We start from the raw sequence: 14,434 nt of genomic DNA, 5'->3' as shown, positions 1-14,434 counted from the left end.
CAACAGCAAAAAAAAAAACGTCAGGCCCGGAGCGCCTGGGTGGCTCAGTCATTAAGCGTCTGTCTTCGGCTCAGGTCATGATCCCAGGGTCCTGGGATTGAGCCCCACGTCGGGCTCCCTGCTCAGTGGGGAACCTGCTTCTCCCTCTGCCTGCTACTCCCCCTGCTTGTGCTCTCTCTCTCTTTGTCAAATAATAAATAAATAAATCTTTAAAATAAATAAATAACATGCTTTACATATCATTTACAGTAGCACCCCAAAAATGAAATGCTTCGGTGTAAGCCTTCACAAAGTATGGGAAGGATCCAGGAGCTGAAAACCACAAACAACAATGAAAGAAATCAAAGAAGACAAACAGATAGAGAAGACTCTCTTCCGGAACTGGAAGATTCTATATTGTTAAGAGGTCGATGGTCCCCCCGGAGACCCACCCCCAGCAACGACACGGGGTTCAAACCCATGGGCTTCAGTGTGGGCAGAGCCCCATCAGATCCCAGGCCCTAAACTTACTAGCCGTGCGACTGGAGGTCATCAGTCATAGGCAGCGATGTTTCATGCTTTAGCTCACTTGTTTCTCTCAATGACCGTATGTGGTAGGTACTTTTATTATTCCCTTTTAAGCCTCCTTTATCATTACTTGACAGATGACAAAACCAAGGCCCAGAGAGGCTGAGTGGTGGAAGCAGCGGCATCCGGACTCCAGAACCCATGCTGGTCACCCCCGTGTTCTTGTGTCTCTTCATCTCAATAAGCCTCTTGCCTGTCAAGTGGGAAAATCATCCCTACTTCAAGGAGTCGCTGTGGAGATGACACACAGGGACACAACTGAGGTGCTCAGCACCCAGCCCGGGGCACAGTTGGGGGCATAGCAAATGTCTGCTATTGTTTTGGTCATGGTCACCGCCGTGGTTCTCATTTTATGGCTAATGGAGAGTAGCTGTGTTGGGCAGCTCAGCCCGTCCAGTAGCAAACACGGGTGGATGCTGAAGTGTCAGCAGACTGTTTCTGGCATCTTCCTCCAGAGTCCCGAGCTCTGAGCCACAGACAGGTAGGCAGGCAGGCAGCTCCTCGCGTCTGGGGCTCTTGCACCCGGGGCTCGGCCTCCCCCTGCCAGCGGTGGGGATCTGCTGCCCTCTGCTGGCCACCAACTTCCCAGGAGGCCCTACACGGGATTTTCAAAGTACTCGGACTGATGAGAGTCTTTTAAAACAATTTTTTTTCCTCCAAAATTGTGCTTAGGACACAAACACTGTAACAACGAATAGCAACTTTGAAAGAGAAACCCTCTGTCTCACCAGGCCCAACACAGCCCTGCTTCCACCGTTCTGGGTTTCCATCGGGCTTTGGTCCCACAGGTGCTCAGCAAATCCCCACCCTCACACAGGAAAAAGCTGCGGTGGGCCCTGAGTCCCCAGAGCTCTAAACTGGGTGTTCTCCTCGGGGCCTGGGCCAGGTCTTCCCACAAGTTGCCATTTTCTGCCAACATCAAATATTGAAACTGTCCAAGATTTCCATTCACTTACACATGCAGTCACAAACAAATATTTACTAAGCACTTCCTATATTCTTCCTATATCTTCCTATATTCCCAGTGCTGTCCTAAGTGCTTGGGAACCATCAATGAACAAGACAGACAGAATCCCTGCCCCCATGGAGTTTCGTTTCCTTTTGGTTTGGTTCGATGGGGAAAAGAGGAAAGACTGACAATAATCAATAAAGAAATAAGTAAGTCAATTATAGAGTGTGTTAGAAGGTGTTAAGTGCTATGGAGAAAAAAAGAAAAAGATCAGAGCAAGATAGACCTGTTGAAGAATGCCCTGGGAATGGGAGGCCAGATTGCCATTTTAAAAAGAAGATTCAGAGAGCCTATTTGAAGGTGAGAAAAGATCCATAGGCAGCGATGGAGCCAGCCTCGTGGCCGAGGGAAGAGCATTCTAGCAAAAGGGACAGCCAGTGCAAAGGCCCTGAGCTAGGAGTGTGGCAGGTATGTCCGAAGTGCAGTGGGAGGCCAGTTTAGATAGCTGTTTTCCTCCTGAGATTCAGGGAAACAGTCCTAGTGCTAAAAAAGACAGGAAGAAAAAGCTTCCAAACAATTACTAAGGTACAATTCTGAAATTGGAGGCCCTGTATTAACTGATCGACTGCTCGGACCCAGAGCGGCCACAGACAACAGCAAAGCCACCAGGGGAAGCTGCCTGCAGGAAGGTGCGTGGGTAGGTTCAGGGAGAAACCATAGAGCCTCTTGCAGGTGCTGGTGGGGAAGCCCGTGAGAGGAGAGGTGGGTGGGCCAGGGAGCAGCTTGGCTGGCTGAAGGGGGGCCCTGCCCTAGATGCACTGGGGGACAGCCCAGTGGCTCACCCAGCTCCTCCCTGTTGCTCAGACCTCACTCCTCTCACATAGGGTCATGACTAATGCCCAAGTTTTATGAAAGCCAAAGAAAGTGTCACAGGGCTAGGAGACCCTTAAAGAGCTGTGTCCCAGCACCAGGAGGTGGTGTAGATTCAAAAACTAAGAAGTGTGGAGAAGATCAGCAGAGATGATGGGCACTGCCCAACTTGAATGAGCTGGGTTTGGGCAGCCCCTGAGGCCCTGCTCAGGACGGGGCTTGTCCATGCAGAGTCCATCAGGGTTGATTCTGGAGAAGCAGCCAGCCAGGAAGGATAGAGAGACAGTCCACGAGAGCCCAGACAGATACAAATACAAAACCGCAAGAGCTGGCAGCTGTAAGGGCAGACAGGGAAGGATGGGAAGGGAGTGAGCGCTCCTTTATCTCTGGACAAATCCAGAAAGTCTTCCTAGAAACAGGGGGATTTTAAGCAGAGTAGAGAGATCAGAAGGGAAGGGAGATAGTGAGCCCTGGGCTGGGGGAAGAGCAGCTGTGCCCCAGCAAGCGTCCCATAGGTAGCACGTAGGGGGAGGATGGCCCATCTGTGGGGAGGTGTGTGGGTGATAGGTCTCTGGGGAAACCCCAGGAGATGGCAACCAGGACTGGGGCAGAGTCAGATGGAGCCGTGGCAGTTGCCTATGTCTCCAGGGTGGGGTAAAGATTCTCTCTCACTCTGGGGTAAAGATTCTCTCTCACTCTGGGGGCTCAGTGGGTTAAGCGTCTGACTCTTGATTTCATCTCTGGTCATGGTCTTGGGGTCATGAGATTGAGGCCCACATAGGGCTCCACGTTGAGCACAGAGTCTGCTTGGGATTCTCTCTCTCCCTCTCCCTCTGCCCCTCCTCCTGCTTGCTCACTCTCTCTCAAATAAATAAATAAATCTTAAAAAAAAAAAAAAAAAAGAATCTCACTTAATTAGCTCTTGAAGGCTTCCTGGACGAAGTGCCCTCTTGGGAGCATTGTACATCATCACAAGAGAGACGTGGGTTCTTAAGCGCATATTCCCAACACTGGGTGTGGCCTTCAAAAGATATGGGGACAGGAGGGGACAGGACCAAAGAGGGTGATGGATGACAGCACCCGAGACAAGAGGGTGTGGAAGGAGGTAATTGGAGTTCCCTGGGAAGCCCCAGAAAGGGTATTTTATGAGCTGCTTGAGCAGCTGACACAAAGGAGGAGAAATCACAGCTTCCCTCTGACTAGTTCACAAAGCCTTCCTGGAGGAGGTGGCCAGCCATTCAGGAACATTCCAGGCAAAGGTGTGCCCAGAGAGGAGGCTTGGGCGTAGGGAGAGACGTGCAGGGAACCTATAGGGCAGAGAGGCAGTAAATGAGGAGGAGGCCGGTGAAGGGAGGTCAGCCTCCCATCCGAGAGTTGGTCCCATGAGCAGAGGTGGTGGGTAATGAGTAGAGCCAGGCATGGGGCTATGGGGTCTCTGTCCCTTTCTTGGGTAGAACTAGACAACAAAGGCCCAGGTCCCATGTGTCTACACAGACCCTCCAGAGCAGCTGTGTCAGACTGGCCTGGTCTGTAAGTCTCTCACTTGCCCTGCACAACCTGGGAACAACCTCCTGATGACTTAGCCTCCCTCTCCAGCCCAGCCCCTCCGATCCAAAGCACCATGCGGACAGGCTTCCTGAGCAGTTGCTACCTGGGCTCAGCTGCCATCTGCAGCGATGCAAACTTCACCCAGCGCCCATGAGCACACCCCCGTGCCAGGCTGGGGGCCTCACTCCCGCCCACTCAAGCCCTTGTTCCCCCAGGTCTCCTGAGTCCCCCAGCATCTTCTTCCCCACCCTCAGTGCCCAAGCCCAAGACCAATTCAAGGTAAAGGTTTGGGAGGGGTGTGTGTGTATGTGTGTGTGTGTTGGAAGCATGGGGAACTGACTCAGGAGCCTCTCTCTGGGACAAAGCCTCCACTCCCTCCTGCCCCCAAGAAGAGGCAGAAACAGATCTACCTCCATCCTTTTCAACAAGCTGAAGGAGAGCAGAGGCTGATGGGAGCTGAGAAGAGGAGGTGTGTGGGCTTTCCCAGCTGGCTGAGCAGAGGGCCCACCCATCTTCTACCTCCCATGCTCACCCGTTCCCCTCCCCCTGCCATGTTCAAAGGGCCCAAATCCTTTTTGGTCCCCCGCACGCCAGCACCAGGTCCACACAACAGGCAGTCAGGAGCTCACCGTCCAAGGCACCAGGCCAACAGGGCCCCCTCTAAGGAGTGGGTGCTGGGAAACCAGCCCCTGCACTCCCTAGCCTCCTCTCTCCACCCCCAGACTCCACCCCAAATTTTTATACTAGTGAAATCAGGTTAAAGGAAACATTAAAAGCAGCCTTGAAAGGGTAAAGAAGTTATAAATGTGCAGAGGATGGGAAGACCAGGGTGGGGCAGGGAGTACACCCACTCCCTGCTGGGTGAGAGGTGCAGGGCGTGGTAGAGGTGTTTCTGACAGGAAGCAAGAATCCCTTTCCTTTATACAGAGTGTTCTGGTCCCCAAAGCACACACTTGTGTATTATCCACATAATCCTCCCAACAACCCTGGAAGGTAAGGATGAATTCCACACAAGCATACGAAAGTTCAGAGAGGTAAGAGCGTCCCCAGAGCCACACAGCCAGGAAGCATCCAAGCGGGCCCTTGAACCAGGTCCTCCGACTTCGATTCCACTGCCCAGCTTGGCTGTGATCTGAAGATCCTTCAGGGCCAGCTGGTGAGGCCTCCTGCTCCTCCCCGCCAGCCACCCAAAGTCTCTCTGCCCGCCTTAGAAGAACACGTGTGGAGTGTGGAGATAGAAACCAATCAGCCTGGTTCTTGGTGAAGAGCTGCAGGGGGCCCAGCCATAGAGATGACGGCAGAACCAGGGCAGAACATCAGGCCGCAGCCCCACAGCACCAGTGCTTGATTCTGGGAGGCTCCCCAAAGGGGTTGTCACCCTCAGAGGCCGTTCATCTGCTCTTCTTCCCTTCTCGAAGTTCCTAACACCTCGGGTGCCTGGTTAGCCTCCCTGGGGGAAGAGACCACATCCCCCAGCTTTGTGCTCAGTGACCATTAAAAGAACAGCAATCATTATCCTAATAAGTGGCTCCAGGATACGTGGGGAAGCAGGGACGTTACGAGGAGCCAGGCTCCCAGAGCCCCCGGGAGCCAGAAATCATAGCATCCTCAGACAAGAAAAAGCCACTTTCCTGCCCCCATCTCTAAATGTTCCTCAAGGGGTGGCGGTTTTGGGGCTGGTGAATAGGATGCGCCCCTCCTCTGGTTGGTGATCTTGGAAGGAAGAGAGACAAACAGAACCTGTTTCTTCTTAAAAAGCCAGGGAAAATGCCCAGGGCAAGTTCACAACAGCCAGGTTATCCCAGGATTGGGTTCTTCCACCCTTGCAGCCCAGTGGGAGAAAGTGGCTAAAGGGGAGGCTCCCCATTACCCACAAGTAGCCATTATTGTGGCCACTGAGAGTTGAGTGGTTTGCAATTTTGCTGGGTGAGAAATGGAAGCTCTGAAACAGAGCCTCTGGACTGGAATCCAGAAGGTTCTAAGAGTCCATGTGCTCCAGCCCTCTGTCCTGCAGGAAGCATGGTCAAAATGTTCCCACAGACCTGAACCACCTTCCAGGCCATGGTGCCTGGGTGGGTTTGGCCTTGCCCGATCCATCAGCCCCTGAAACACAATGACTTACTTGAGAGTATATCCTGTATGGAGCCGGGAGGTCAGAGGTAATGTGCTCTCAGGGTCTCGCCCAACCTGGGACCCTAGACCTTCCCGCTTGAGACAGCAACCCAGCCTCTACCCCAACCCCAGCCAGCTCAGACTGTTGTGGAGTTCAAATCCCTCTCTGGGTGTGGGTTGGGGACATCCTTACAGGGAGACTGCGAGAAAATTAATTGCTTAATGTATGTAAACGAGCTTTGAAGATGAAAAGTGCAAACACAGTGTCCCTAATAACATCTTCAATACTTTTGCGGAGGCCCTAAGTCGCCGCTGAGCTCACCTTTAAGACGAGTCTTGGGGGAGTTGCTGGCAAACTCCCCAAGCCAATAAACAACATGAAATGGCTTTTCACTCCTTTAATGCAGCCAACCCCAGCTCTCCCCAGCAATAAAAGGACCAGGGAGGATCAGAGAGGCCAGAGGATCCTAAGCAGCGCACTTGAAGCCCGCACTTACTCCCGCCGCACTCAGCCTCTGCTCAGACCCGCACGATGTCCTGCCGCTCCTACAGGATCAGCTCAGGATGTGGGGTCACCAGGACCTTCAGCTCCTGCTCGGCTGTGGCCCCCAAAACTGGCACCCGCTGCTGCATCAGCGCCGCCCCCTACCGAGGGGTGTCCTGCTACCGGGGGCTGACCGGCTTCGGCAGCCGGAGCCTCTCCAACCTGGGCTCCTGCGGGCCTCGCATGGCCGTGGGCGGCTTCCGCGCCGGCTCCTGCGGCCGCAGCTTCGGCTACCGCTCCGGAGGCGTGTGCGGGCCCAGCCCGCCCTGCATCACCAGCGTGTCGGTCAACGAGAGCCTCCTCACGCCCCTCAACCTGGAGATCGACCCCAATGCGCAGTGCGTGAAGCACGAGGAGAAGGAGCAGATCAAGGGCCTGAACAACAGGTTCGCTGCCTTCATCGACAAGGTCAGTGAGGCCCAGGATGGTCCAGAGAAGGCCCCGGCTGGCCCTCCCCTCGGGAAGGTTCCGGTGTGTTGGGGAGACAGCACGGAGCCAGGTTTGAGACAGCAGAGGGAGAGAAACGCAGACCAACATAGACAGAGGATCAGTTTCCATCTTTGAATTCCAGCCAAGTGCACAGAGGGCCCCGTGTGGTCCAGAAATGGAGTCTGTTGGTCTAAAGGGTGTGTGTGCTTCAGGAGACAAGACAACACAGGAATATCAGAGGTGCCCCTGGAAAACTGGATTGGGCACTGCGAGCTATGAGAGTGGGAGATAATGGGGAAAGTAAAAGGCACGAGGCTCCGAGCCAGGCAGCTTGGGGAAGTGGGCGGGCTCGGCTCAGAGCCACGCGGCCTCCCTATCTTTGCTCTGCCCCTGGGCAGCATGAGACCTTGGGCATGTCACTTGTCTGGAGAACAGAACCTGCCTCGTATGCATGTTGCGAGCATGGATGGATTCATGCTTGAAAAATGCTGCACACAGTAAATGCTCAATGAATGTTGGCTGTCAGCATGATTCTCCCAGGACAATAGTGTGACGGGAGGTGTGACAGTAAACCAACCAGGACTAGCACAACCACCTTCGTGGATGGAGGGCTGGGAATGGGGTAGAGGGGCAGCCAGGCTGGGGGAAGGAAGCCCATGGATGCAGAGTGTGGAGATCCCCACACTGTGGGGCTGCCTCCCAAGCCCCCAGTGCCCTCCCTGTGTGTCCACGAGGCCTCACCCTGGCAGAATAGATAGGACTGGGCTCTGGATTTGGGGTCAGGAGTTTTGTTACCATCTTCTCTTTAGTGAGCTTGGTTCATCCTCAAAATGACCCGATGAGGGAGACATTAGTATTTCCATTTTTTTACTATCAAATTGAAGCTGAGTTTAGATGAGCTGCTTAGACATGCTGTGGTGGACAGATGAAGGGTACTCAGGGGACATCAGACCCCGACTCTTACGGACTATTTGTGTGACAATGAGCCAGTCATCTCAGTTACCCCATCTGTACTATGAGGGGAATGATACTGCCCCCCACCCGGAGGGCTGTGAGAACTGAATGGGAATGATACATAAGCAGAGACGGATAGAGGTAGAGATACACAGCTGACCCTTGAACAACATGGGTTGGAGATGAGCAAATCCATATCTACAAGGATTTTTTTTTATAAATATAGTACTATAAATGTATTTTCTCTTCCTTATAATTTTCTTATTAACATATTTTCTCTAGCTTACTTTGTTGTACAAATACAGTATTTAATACATAGAACATACAAAATGTATGTTACTCTACTGTTTAGGTTATCAGTGAGGCTTCTGGTCAACAATAGGCTATTAGCAGTTAAGTTTTTGGGGAGTCCAAAGTTATAAGCCAATTTTCAACTGCATGGGGTAGGGGTGGGGGTGGGGGGAAGCATCAGTGCCCCTCACCCCCGCGTTGTTCAAGAGTCAGCTGTAGAAATAGACAGATGTGTATGTATCTTAGCATGGGCCCTCGTACCACACAGTAAAGTTTCAGTAAGTGTCCCATGGATTAATAAATTAGGAACTGCTAATTATAGTCATAAATCAGTTGAGCACTGACCATGTGTCAGGGATGTTCTAAGCATCTTCCATGTATTAACTTGTTCAATCTTTACAACTCTAAGGGAGGCACTATTTTCATCTCTGGTTTAGAAATGAGAAGACGAAGCACCCAAAGGTTAGACAACTTGCCCGCTCCGAGTGGCAGAACTGGACTTGAACCAGACCTCTGGCCTCAAGCTCGGGGCACTTCCCCCCACAGCCACCCTGCCTCCTGGGGGCTTGGGAGCAAGGCCCCTCACATCACAGACACTCAGGCCCATGCTCGGCCCTCGGCGGGCCCTGGCTGCTCAGTGAGCGTCCAGGGGGGAGAGGGCTCTGGAGGACCAGGCACCTCCAGGGATCTCCCCACCCCCGAGTCTCATCCTTACACCCTGAACGCAGGTGCGCTTCCTGGAGCAGCAGAACAAGCTGCTGGAGACCAAGTGGCAGTTCTACCAGAGTCAGCGCTGCTGTGAGAGCAACATGGAGCCCCTGTTCAATGGCTACATCGAGACCCTGAGGCGGGAGGCCGAGTGCGTGGAGGCCGACAGCGGGAGGCTGGCCTCGGAGCTCAACCACGTGCAGGAGGTGCTGGAGGGCTACAAGAAGAAGTGAGTGCGGCCGGACTGGGGGCACACAGGGAGCGTGGGAAGGCTCCACCCTCAACCATCTTGAAGCAGCTGAGGATTCCTGCCTGTCCAGGAGCAGGGGCTGCCTGGAACCCAAGGGGTTGTCTAGCGCCGGGCCTAAGTGTCTTAGATTCTTTGGCTCCACTCTCTCCCTTGGAGCCTGGGTGGGTCTTAGAACTGCTTTCATGGGGAATGAGGAGAGAAAACCCAGTAGAGTTCTATAGCTCTCTGTGGTCCTACCCATCTCAGCTCACTTTATGATGCTTGCTCTGTGTTCTTGCTGCCCAGGGCACCCGTTCTCTTTGGATCTGGGATGCGCAGACGAATTTAGGTTTGGGGAATGGAGTGTGCATTCCCACTGGGGTGGCCTAAGCCAGGCGGGACAAGTGTTAGCCCAAGAATAGCGCACAAACTAGACCATGGAGAGGATAAGTTAACAATCGCAGGGACTCCATCCCTTTGGACCCCTGGGAGATCTGGCCCAGAAGCTGGGATGGTGTCCAAGCTCCCACCCGTCAGCCACGACTCCTCTCTCCCCCCAACCCAGGTATGAAGAGGAGGTAGCTCTGAGAGCCACGGCAGAGAACGAGTTCGTGGTTCTGAAGAAGGTGAGGGGGCTGCTCATGGGGCAGGAAGGGAGGGGCACCCATCCGGACAAACTCCAGTGGGGACACAATCACCACGCTGACCGCAGAGGCCTCCCCCCCCCATACACACACACGTGCCCTCCTCTTCCCTCCACCGCCAGGACGTGGACTGCGCCTACCTGCGGAAATCCGACCTGGAGGCCAATGTGGAGGCACTGGTGGAGGAGTCCAGCTTCCTGAAGCGCCTCTATGACGAGGTGAGGGGGCCTCTGCTGACCAGCCAGGGCAGGGAGAGGGGAGGTGGGAGGACCTGAGCAAGAGGGGAGGGAGTGTGCTGTGTGTACATGTTTGCCCCGTGTGTGCGATGGAAGCATGAGAGAACATGCACACACCTGCAAGAGCGCCATGTGGCACGACTATGACAGACACACGTAGGTTTGTGCCCAGGGAGAGCCTGGAGTGCGTGTCTGAGGACTGTGGAGCGTGGGTGTGGTTGTCCACGTCTGTGAGGGCCTGTGTGTGTTGCAGTGTGTGCGTGTGCTGGTTTGGGGGCGTGTCAGTCTGTACCTGCGTATGAGAGTGTGTATCTGAGGGTGCGGGTCAGGGTGAGTCTCTGGTTGGGGGGGGTCCTCAATTAATGGACAAATCACTAGCCCCAGCATTCAAACCCCAGCTCCCTGGCTAGGTGACTTGGAGAAAACCCAGCGTGGCTTTCAGTCTTCCCATCTGTTCAGTCAGGGGCCCCTTCCGGCTTTCTTGTTTTATGATGTACCTGTGTGTGAGCGAAGGGGGAAGGGGAGCAGGTGAGCAGGGGTCATGTAACATGATGACCAGCGCCCCCTCCAGGGTGTCCAGACCAGGCGCCAGACCCAAATGCATTGGCTCTTGGCCCCCAGGAGCTCCAGGTCCTCCACGCCCACATCTCAGACACCTCAGTCATCGTCAAGATGGACAACAGCCGGGACCTGAACATGGACTGCGTTGTGGCCGAGATCAAGGCTCAGTACGACGACATCGCCAGCCGCAGCCGGGCTGAGGCCGAGTCCTGGTACCGCAGCAAGGTGAGGGGCGGAGGACACCGGCCTCCTTAACATGGCAGTGGGAGGGAAGCCAGGTATATATTTAAGAAGGCCTCTTTTGTCTGGGGATTTTGATCATTAGGATGGTAAGAGGACAGACATCTCTCAGTTTGGGTGGTAGAGCAGGGCTGCTATTTATAGTTGCACAGGCTGAGCTCTGTACAACCTACCAGTCATCTGTGGTGTCCGAATGGGTGGGAAACTGCAATCTGAGCCTCAGGAGCATCTCTGCTTCCCCCCAGTGTGAGGAGATGAAGGCCACGGTGATCCGGCATGGGGACACCCTGCGCCGCACCAAGGAGGAAATCAACGAGCTCAACCGCATGATCCAGAGGCTGACCGCTGAGATTGAGAATGCCAAGTGTCAGGTAGGGTAGAAGGAGGGGTTTGAATGCCCAGCTCAGGCAGACTGCAGCACCAGGGACTTTGCCCGCAAGAGGGCAAAGGCCTGACCCCAATCAGGCTTCACAGTGTGCCTGTGGGGAAGCAGGGACCCAACCAAATCACACAGCCCTCGAAGTGGGATGTACCGTATCACCGATGTCAACCTTGGCCACCCTGCAGCAACCACCAAGGAGAGACGGTGAACGCCCCCATCTCCTCCCTCATATTCAAGGTCTCGTTAAATACCTGGTCCTACATAGTTGACCTAGCTTCTCTCTGGAGCCCCCCTCTCGCTGGCCCAGCTCCATGAGCTCAGGTGAGCCAAGCTGTGCCTTCTCCTTCTCATCCTTGCTCTCACATCCCCTTACTCATAGCGGGCCAAGCTGGAGGCTGCTGTGGCCGAAGCTGAGCAGCAGGGCGAGGCGGCCCTGACTGATGCCCGCTGCAAGCTGGCGGAGCTGGAGGCCGCCCTGCAGAAGGCCAAGCAGGACATGGCCTGCCTGCTCAAGGAGTACCAGGAGGTGATGAACTCCAAGCTGGGCCTGGACATCGAGATCGCCACCTACAGGCGGCTGCTGGAGGGCGAGGAGCACAGGTGGGGCTAAGGAGCGTCTCCCCAGGTTTAGGAGGCCCTGGTCCCCTGGGAGTGTATTGCCCTGAGCCCAAGTGTGAGCTACATCTCTAAGCGCTGCTAGTACAGGTTAAGCTTCAGTAATAGTCATAATTTATCAAATACTTCTGTGTTTGGCCTGAGCTGAGTACTCACTATTAATCCTCACAATCCAATGAGGTAGGTCTCATTTTTCACGTCCAAACATGAGGAAATACGGCTCAGCGTGCAGTGACTTTCTCGTGGCCTCAGTTAATAGGTGGAAGAGGCACAACGTGCGCCCCAGCGACGTGCCTCTCGAACGCACTTTCTTCCGGTAGCTCCCTCGGGGCGGCCTGGCCTGCCTCGCTGGCTCGTGCCCAGTAAGGACGGTGCGCTCCGTATGCGCTGGCTCCTCCCCGGCCCCTCCACACACACAGCGGCACACTGCGGACTCTCCTTTCCCTCCGCCTGACCAGTGCTACCCAGGGAGCGGGGTCACTCAGATTGGCCGGAGCTCAGCAGCACGCCACCTCTGCTTAAAATCAGGAGGCTTTCTCTCCGTGGTCAGAGAACGGTTAGAGAGAGAAGGTGATCGTGTAACACAGACCTTGGGGCGCCCCCCCCACCTGCATCTCGGGGCGAGGAGCTCTACATGGAAGGGCCCTCTCTGTCCCTAAGCAACCACCTGCTTCAAGGAATCCGGCTCCCTGTTCAGAGCTAACGGAGCTTTCTTTCCCCACAGGTTGTGTGAAGGTGTGGGCTCCGTGAATGTCTGTAAGTGTCTGCTTAAACAACACCCCCCCCAAAATAGCTTTGTTGATGGGCAAAGCTAAACCCAGAATGCTTCCCATCGGGAGGGGGCCTTTCCTCCTCCCCTGGCTCTTCACTGGGGAGCACTGCTGGGGTTAGGGACCGCGGTGTTGAGCGCCCTCCACTGGTGGCAATGAGAACTGCATGCCAAGGAAAGAGGGCCCTGATTTGCCCCTCTGGGAGGAGTGGTCCTCACTTCCTTCCTATCCCAGTCCCCTAGAGGTCTGAGATGCTGGGAGGAATGGAGTCTGAGTTCTTAACCACTAAACCCCTTTCCGGAGGAGGAAGCTCCTGCTAGGGGAAAGCCCCTTGGGGCCTATCACAAGGTTGGGGAGATCAGGGCAGGCCACCCACCCTGTGTCCCCTCTCTCCACCTGTAGGTGTCAGCAGCTCCCGCGGCGGAGTCGCCTGCGGGGGCCTCACGTGCAGCACCACCCCGGGGCGCCAGATTGCCTCTGGCCCCGTGGCCACAGGAGGCAGCATCACGGTGATGGCCCCGGACTCCTATGGCCCCTGCCAGCTCCGCTCATCCAGCTTCAGCTGCGGGAGCAGCCGGTCTGTCCGCTTCGCCTAGAGTCCCCAGAGCACGGAAGGGTGTGTGAATGGAAATCGTGTGCTTGCTTCTGGAATCTTCCACGTGTTCCTACAGAGGGAAAGACCCTCGGCCGCGCTCTCGCACCTTCTCATTCTAGGGAGTTGTTTCCTGGTTCTCCTGTGGGCTTCAGTTAGAGAGGCATTCCCAGCCCTCCCCCTAACTCCGGTTTGACTCCAAGAGACCCGTGGCCAGTTCGTATCATTCTCCAAGCTCTCTGGGACACTACCGGTCACCCAGGCTGGCTGGACATCACGGGAGCTTGGCCTTCCCCAAGACAAGGAGTGAGCCTGATTCCCAGCCAGGTCTCCCACAGGCTGAGAGTCTGAGAGGAAGTCCTCCCTCTCTCCTGGCTGGGAGTTCTCCAGGAAGCACTGGCCCCAGGGTTATTCTTGCTTGTGTTTTGCTTGTCTCTCTGACTGACTGCCTTCTTTGGGTTAACCTGTCCCAGCCAAATTCCTCATGTGACCTCCCAGTTGAGGGGCCCATTATAGGGGGGAATCCTTTTGACTTGGGACAGGTCTTGCTATTCATTGCACCTTTATACATTTCAAAGGAAACTCCAAGGTTGCTCTAGATCTCCCCCTGCGGGTGCAGGAGGGGTGTGTCCAATGCGAGCCGGTGGGATGGAGAAGGTTAGGCCGCTTCCGGAGTCTCCCTCTTGTTATGACTGTCTGTGGGTGCCTTGCCTTCTGGCTTGTCTCAGTCTGTGTTTCAATAAATGCTGCTTCGATGCAAGGGTATGTGGTCTTGTGAATGACAATGTCTCCACCCCTTCCCATATGCCATAGGCTTGACCCTCAGCCCCATCCCCTGCTGGCCAACACTTTCTAGACGCTGGCGGTGTTTCCCTAACCCTCCAGTGATTGTGCCTCTTCTCGTCCACTCCCATAGCCTGATTCCAGCTCAGCCCTCCTCAGTCCAGTCAGGCCTGGACCACAGCTCCAGCTCCCCACCCATGACACTTTGCTCCCTGCCCCCACCCGCCCCCAGCAGCCAAAAGTCCCACCCCAAATTCATCGCTCTCACCCGCTGGCCCCTGGTTCAAACCAGTTCCCAGCATGTGCTTGTGCTCCTGATGCCAAGCACCGGCTCCCTCCATCTCCTCTTTCCCCACCAGCTCCTTGCCCTGTGCAACCACCCCCTACCCAGTGCCGATCTTCCCAGACGC

At 55.0% G+C, this 14,434-nt stretch overlaps 1 protein-coding gene across 2 annotated transcripts; it reads left to right on the top strand.

Moving 5' to 3' along the window:
* The first annotated feature begins 6,578 nt into the window (after positions 1 to 6,578).
* On the top strand, positions 6,579 to 13,969 carry LOC102739228 (keratin, type II cuticular Hb5). Of its 2 annotated transcripts, XM_006745817.3 has the most exons (9): positions 6,579 to 6,998; positions 8,993 to 9,201; positions 9,767 to 9,827; positions 9,968 to 10,063; positions 10,703 to 10,867; positions 11,128 to 11,253; positions 11,644 to 11,864; positions 12,604 to 12,635; positions 13,052 to 13,305. In XM_006745817.3, the coding sequence occupies exons 1-9, from the start codon at positions 6,579 to 6,581 to the stop codon at positions 13,243 to 13,245; spliced, it is 1,524 nt and encodes a 507-aa protein (XP_006745880.2). In that variant the 3' UTR covers positions 13,246 to 13,305. The 2 variants fall into 2 exon arrangements, with proteins under 2 accessions (XP_006745880.2, XP_081675273.1); XM_081819147.1 differs by lacking the exon at positions 12,604 to 12,635 and having other exon boundaries at positions 13,052 to 13,969.
* The last annotated feature ends 465 nt before the right edge of the window (positions 13,970 to 14,434 follow it).

This window comes from Leptonychotes weddellii, chromosome 5 (genome assembly GCF_054177405.1).
Source record: "Leptonychotes weddellii isolate Sample4059 chromosome 5, ASM5417740v2, whole genome shotgun sequence".
NCBI classification, from domain to species: Eukaryota; Metazoa; Chordata; class Mammalia; order Carnivora; family Phocidae; genus Leptonychotes; species Leptonychotes weddellii.
The sequence above is the reverse complement of the archived record's forward strand: the minus strand, read 5'-3'. Positions and strand labels throughout refer to the sequence as shown.

Coding starts and splice junctions, on each gene's coding strand:
- LOC102739228 (XM_081819147.1), top strand. CDS start 6,579: ATGTCCTGCCGCTCCTACAGGATCAGCTCAGGATGTGGGGTCACCAGG. Junction 9,828..9,967: donor AGTTCGTGGTTCTGAAGAAG/GTGAGGGGGCTG, acceptor CTCCACCGCCAG/GACGTGGACTGCGCCTACCT. Junction 10,064..10,702: donor TGAAGCGCCTCTATGACGAG/GTGAGGGGGCCT, acceptor CTTGGCCCCCAG/GAGCTCCAGGTCCTCCACGC.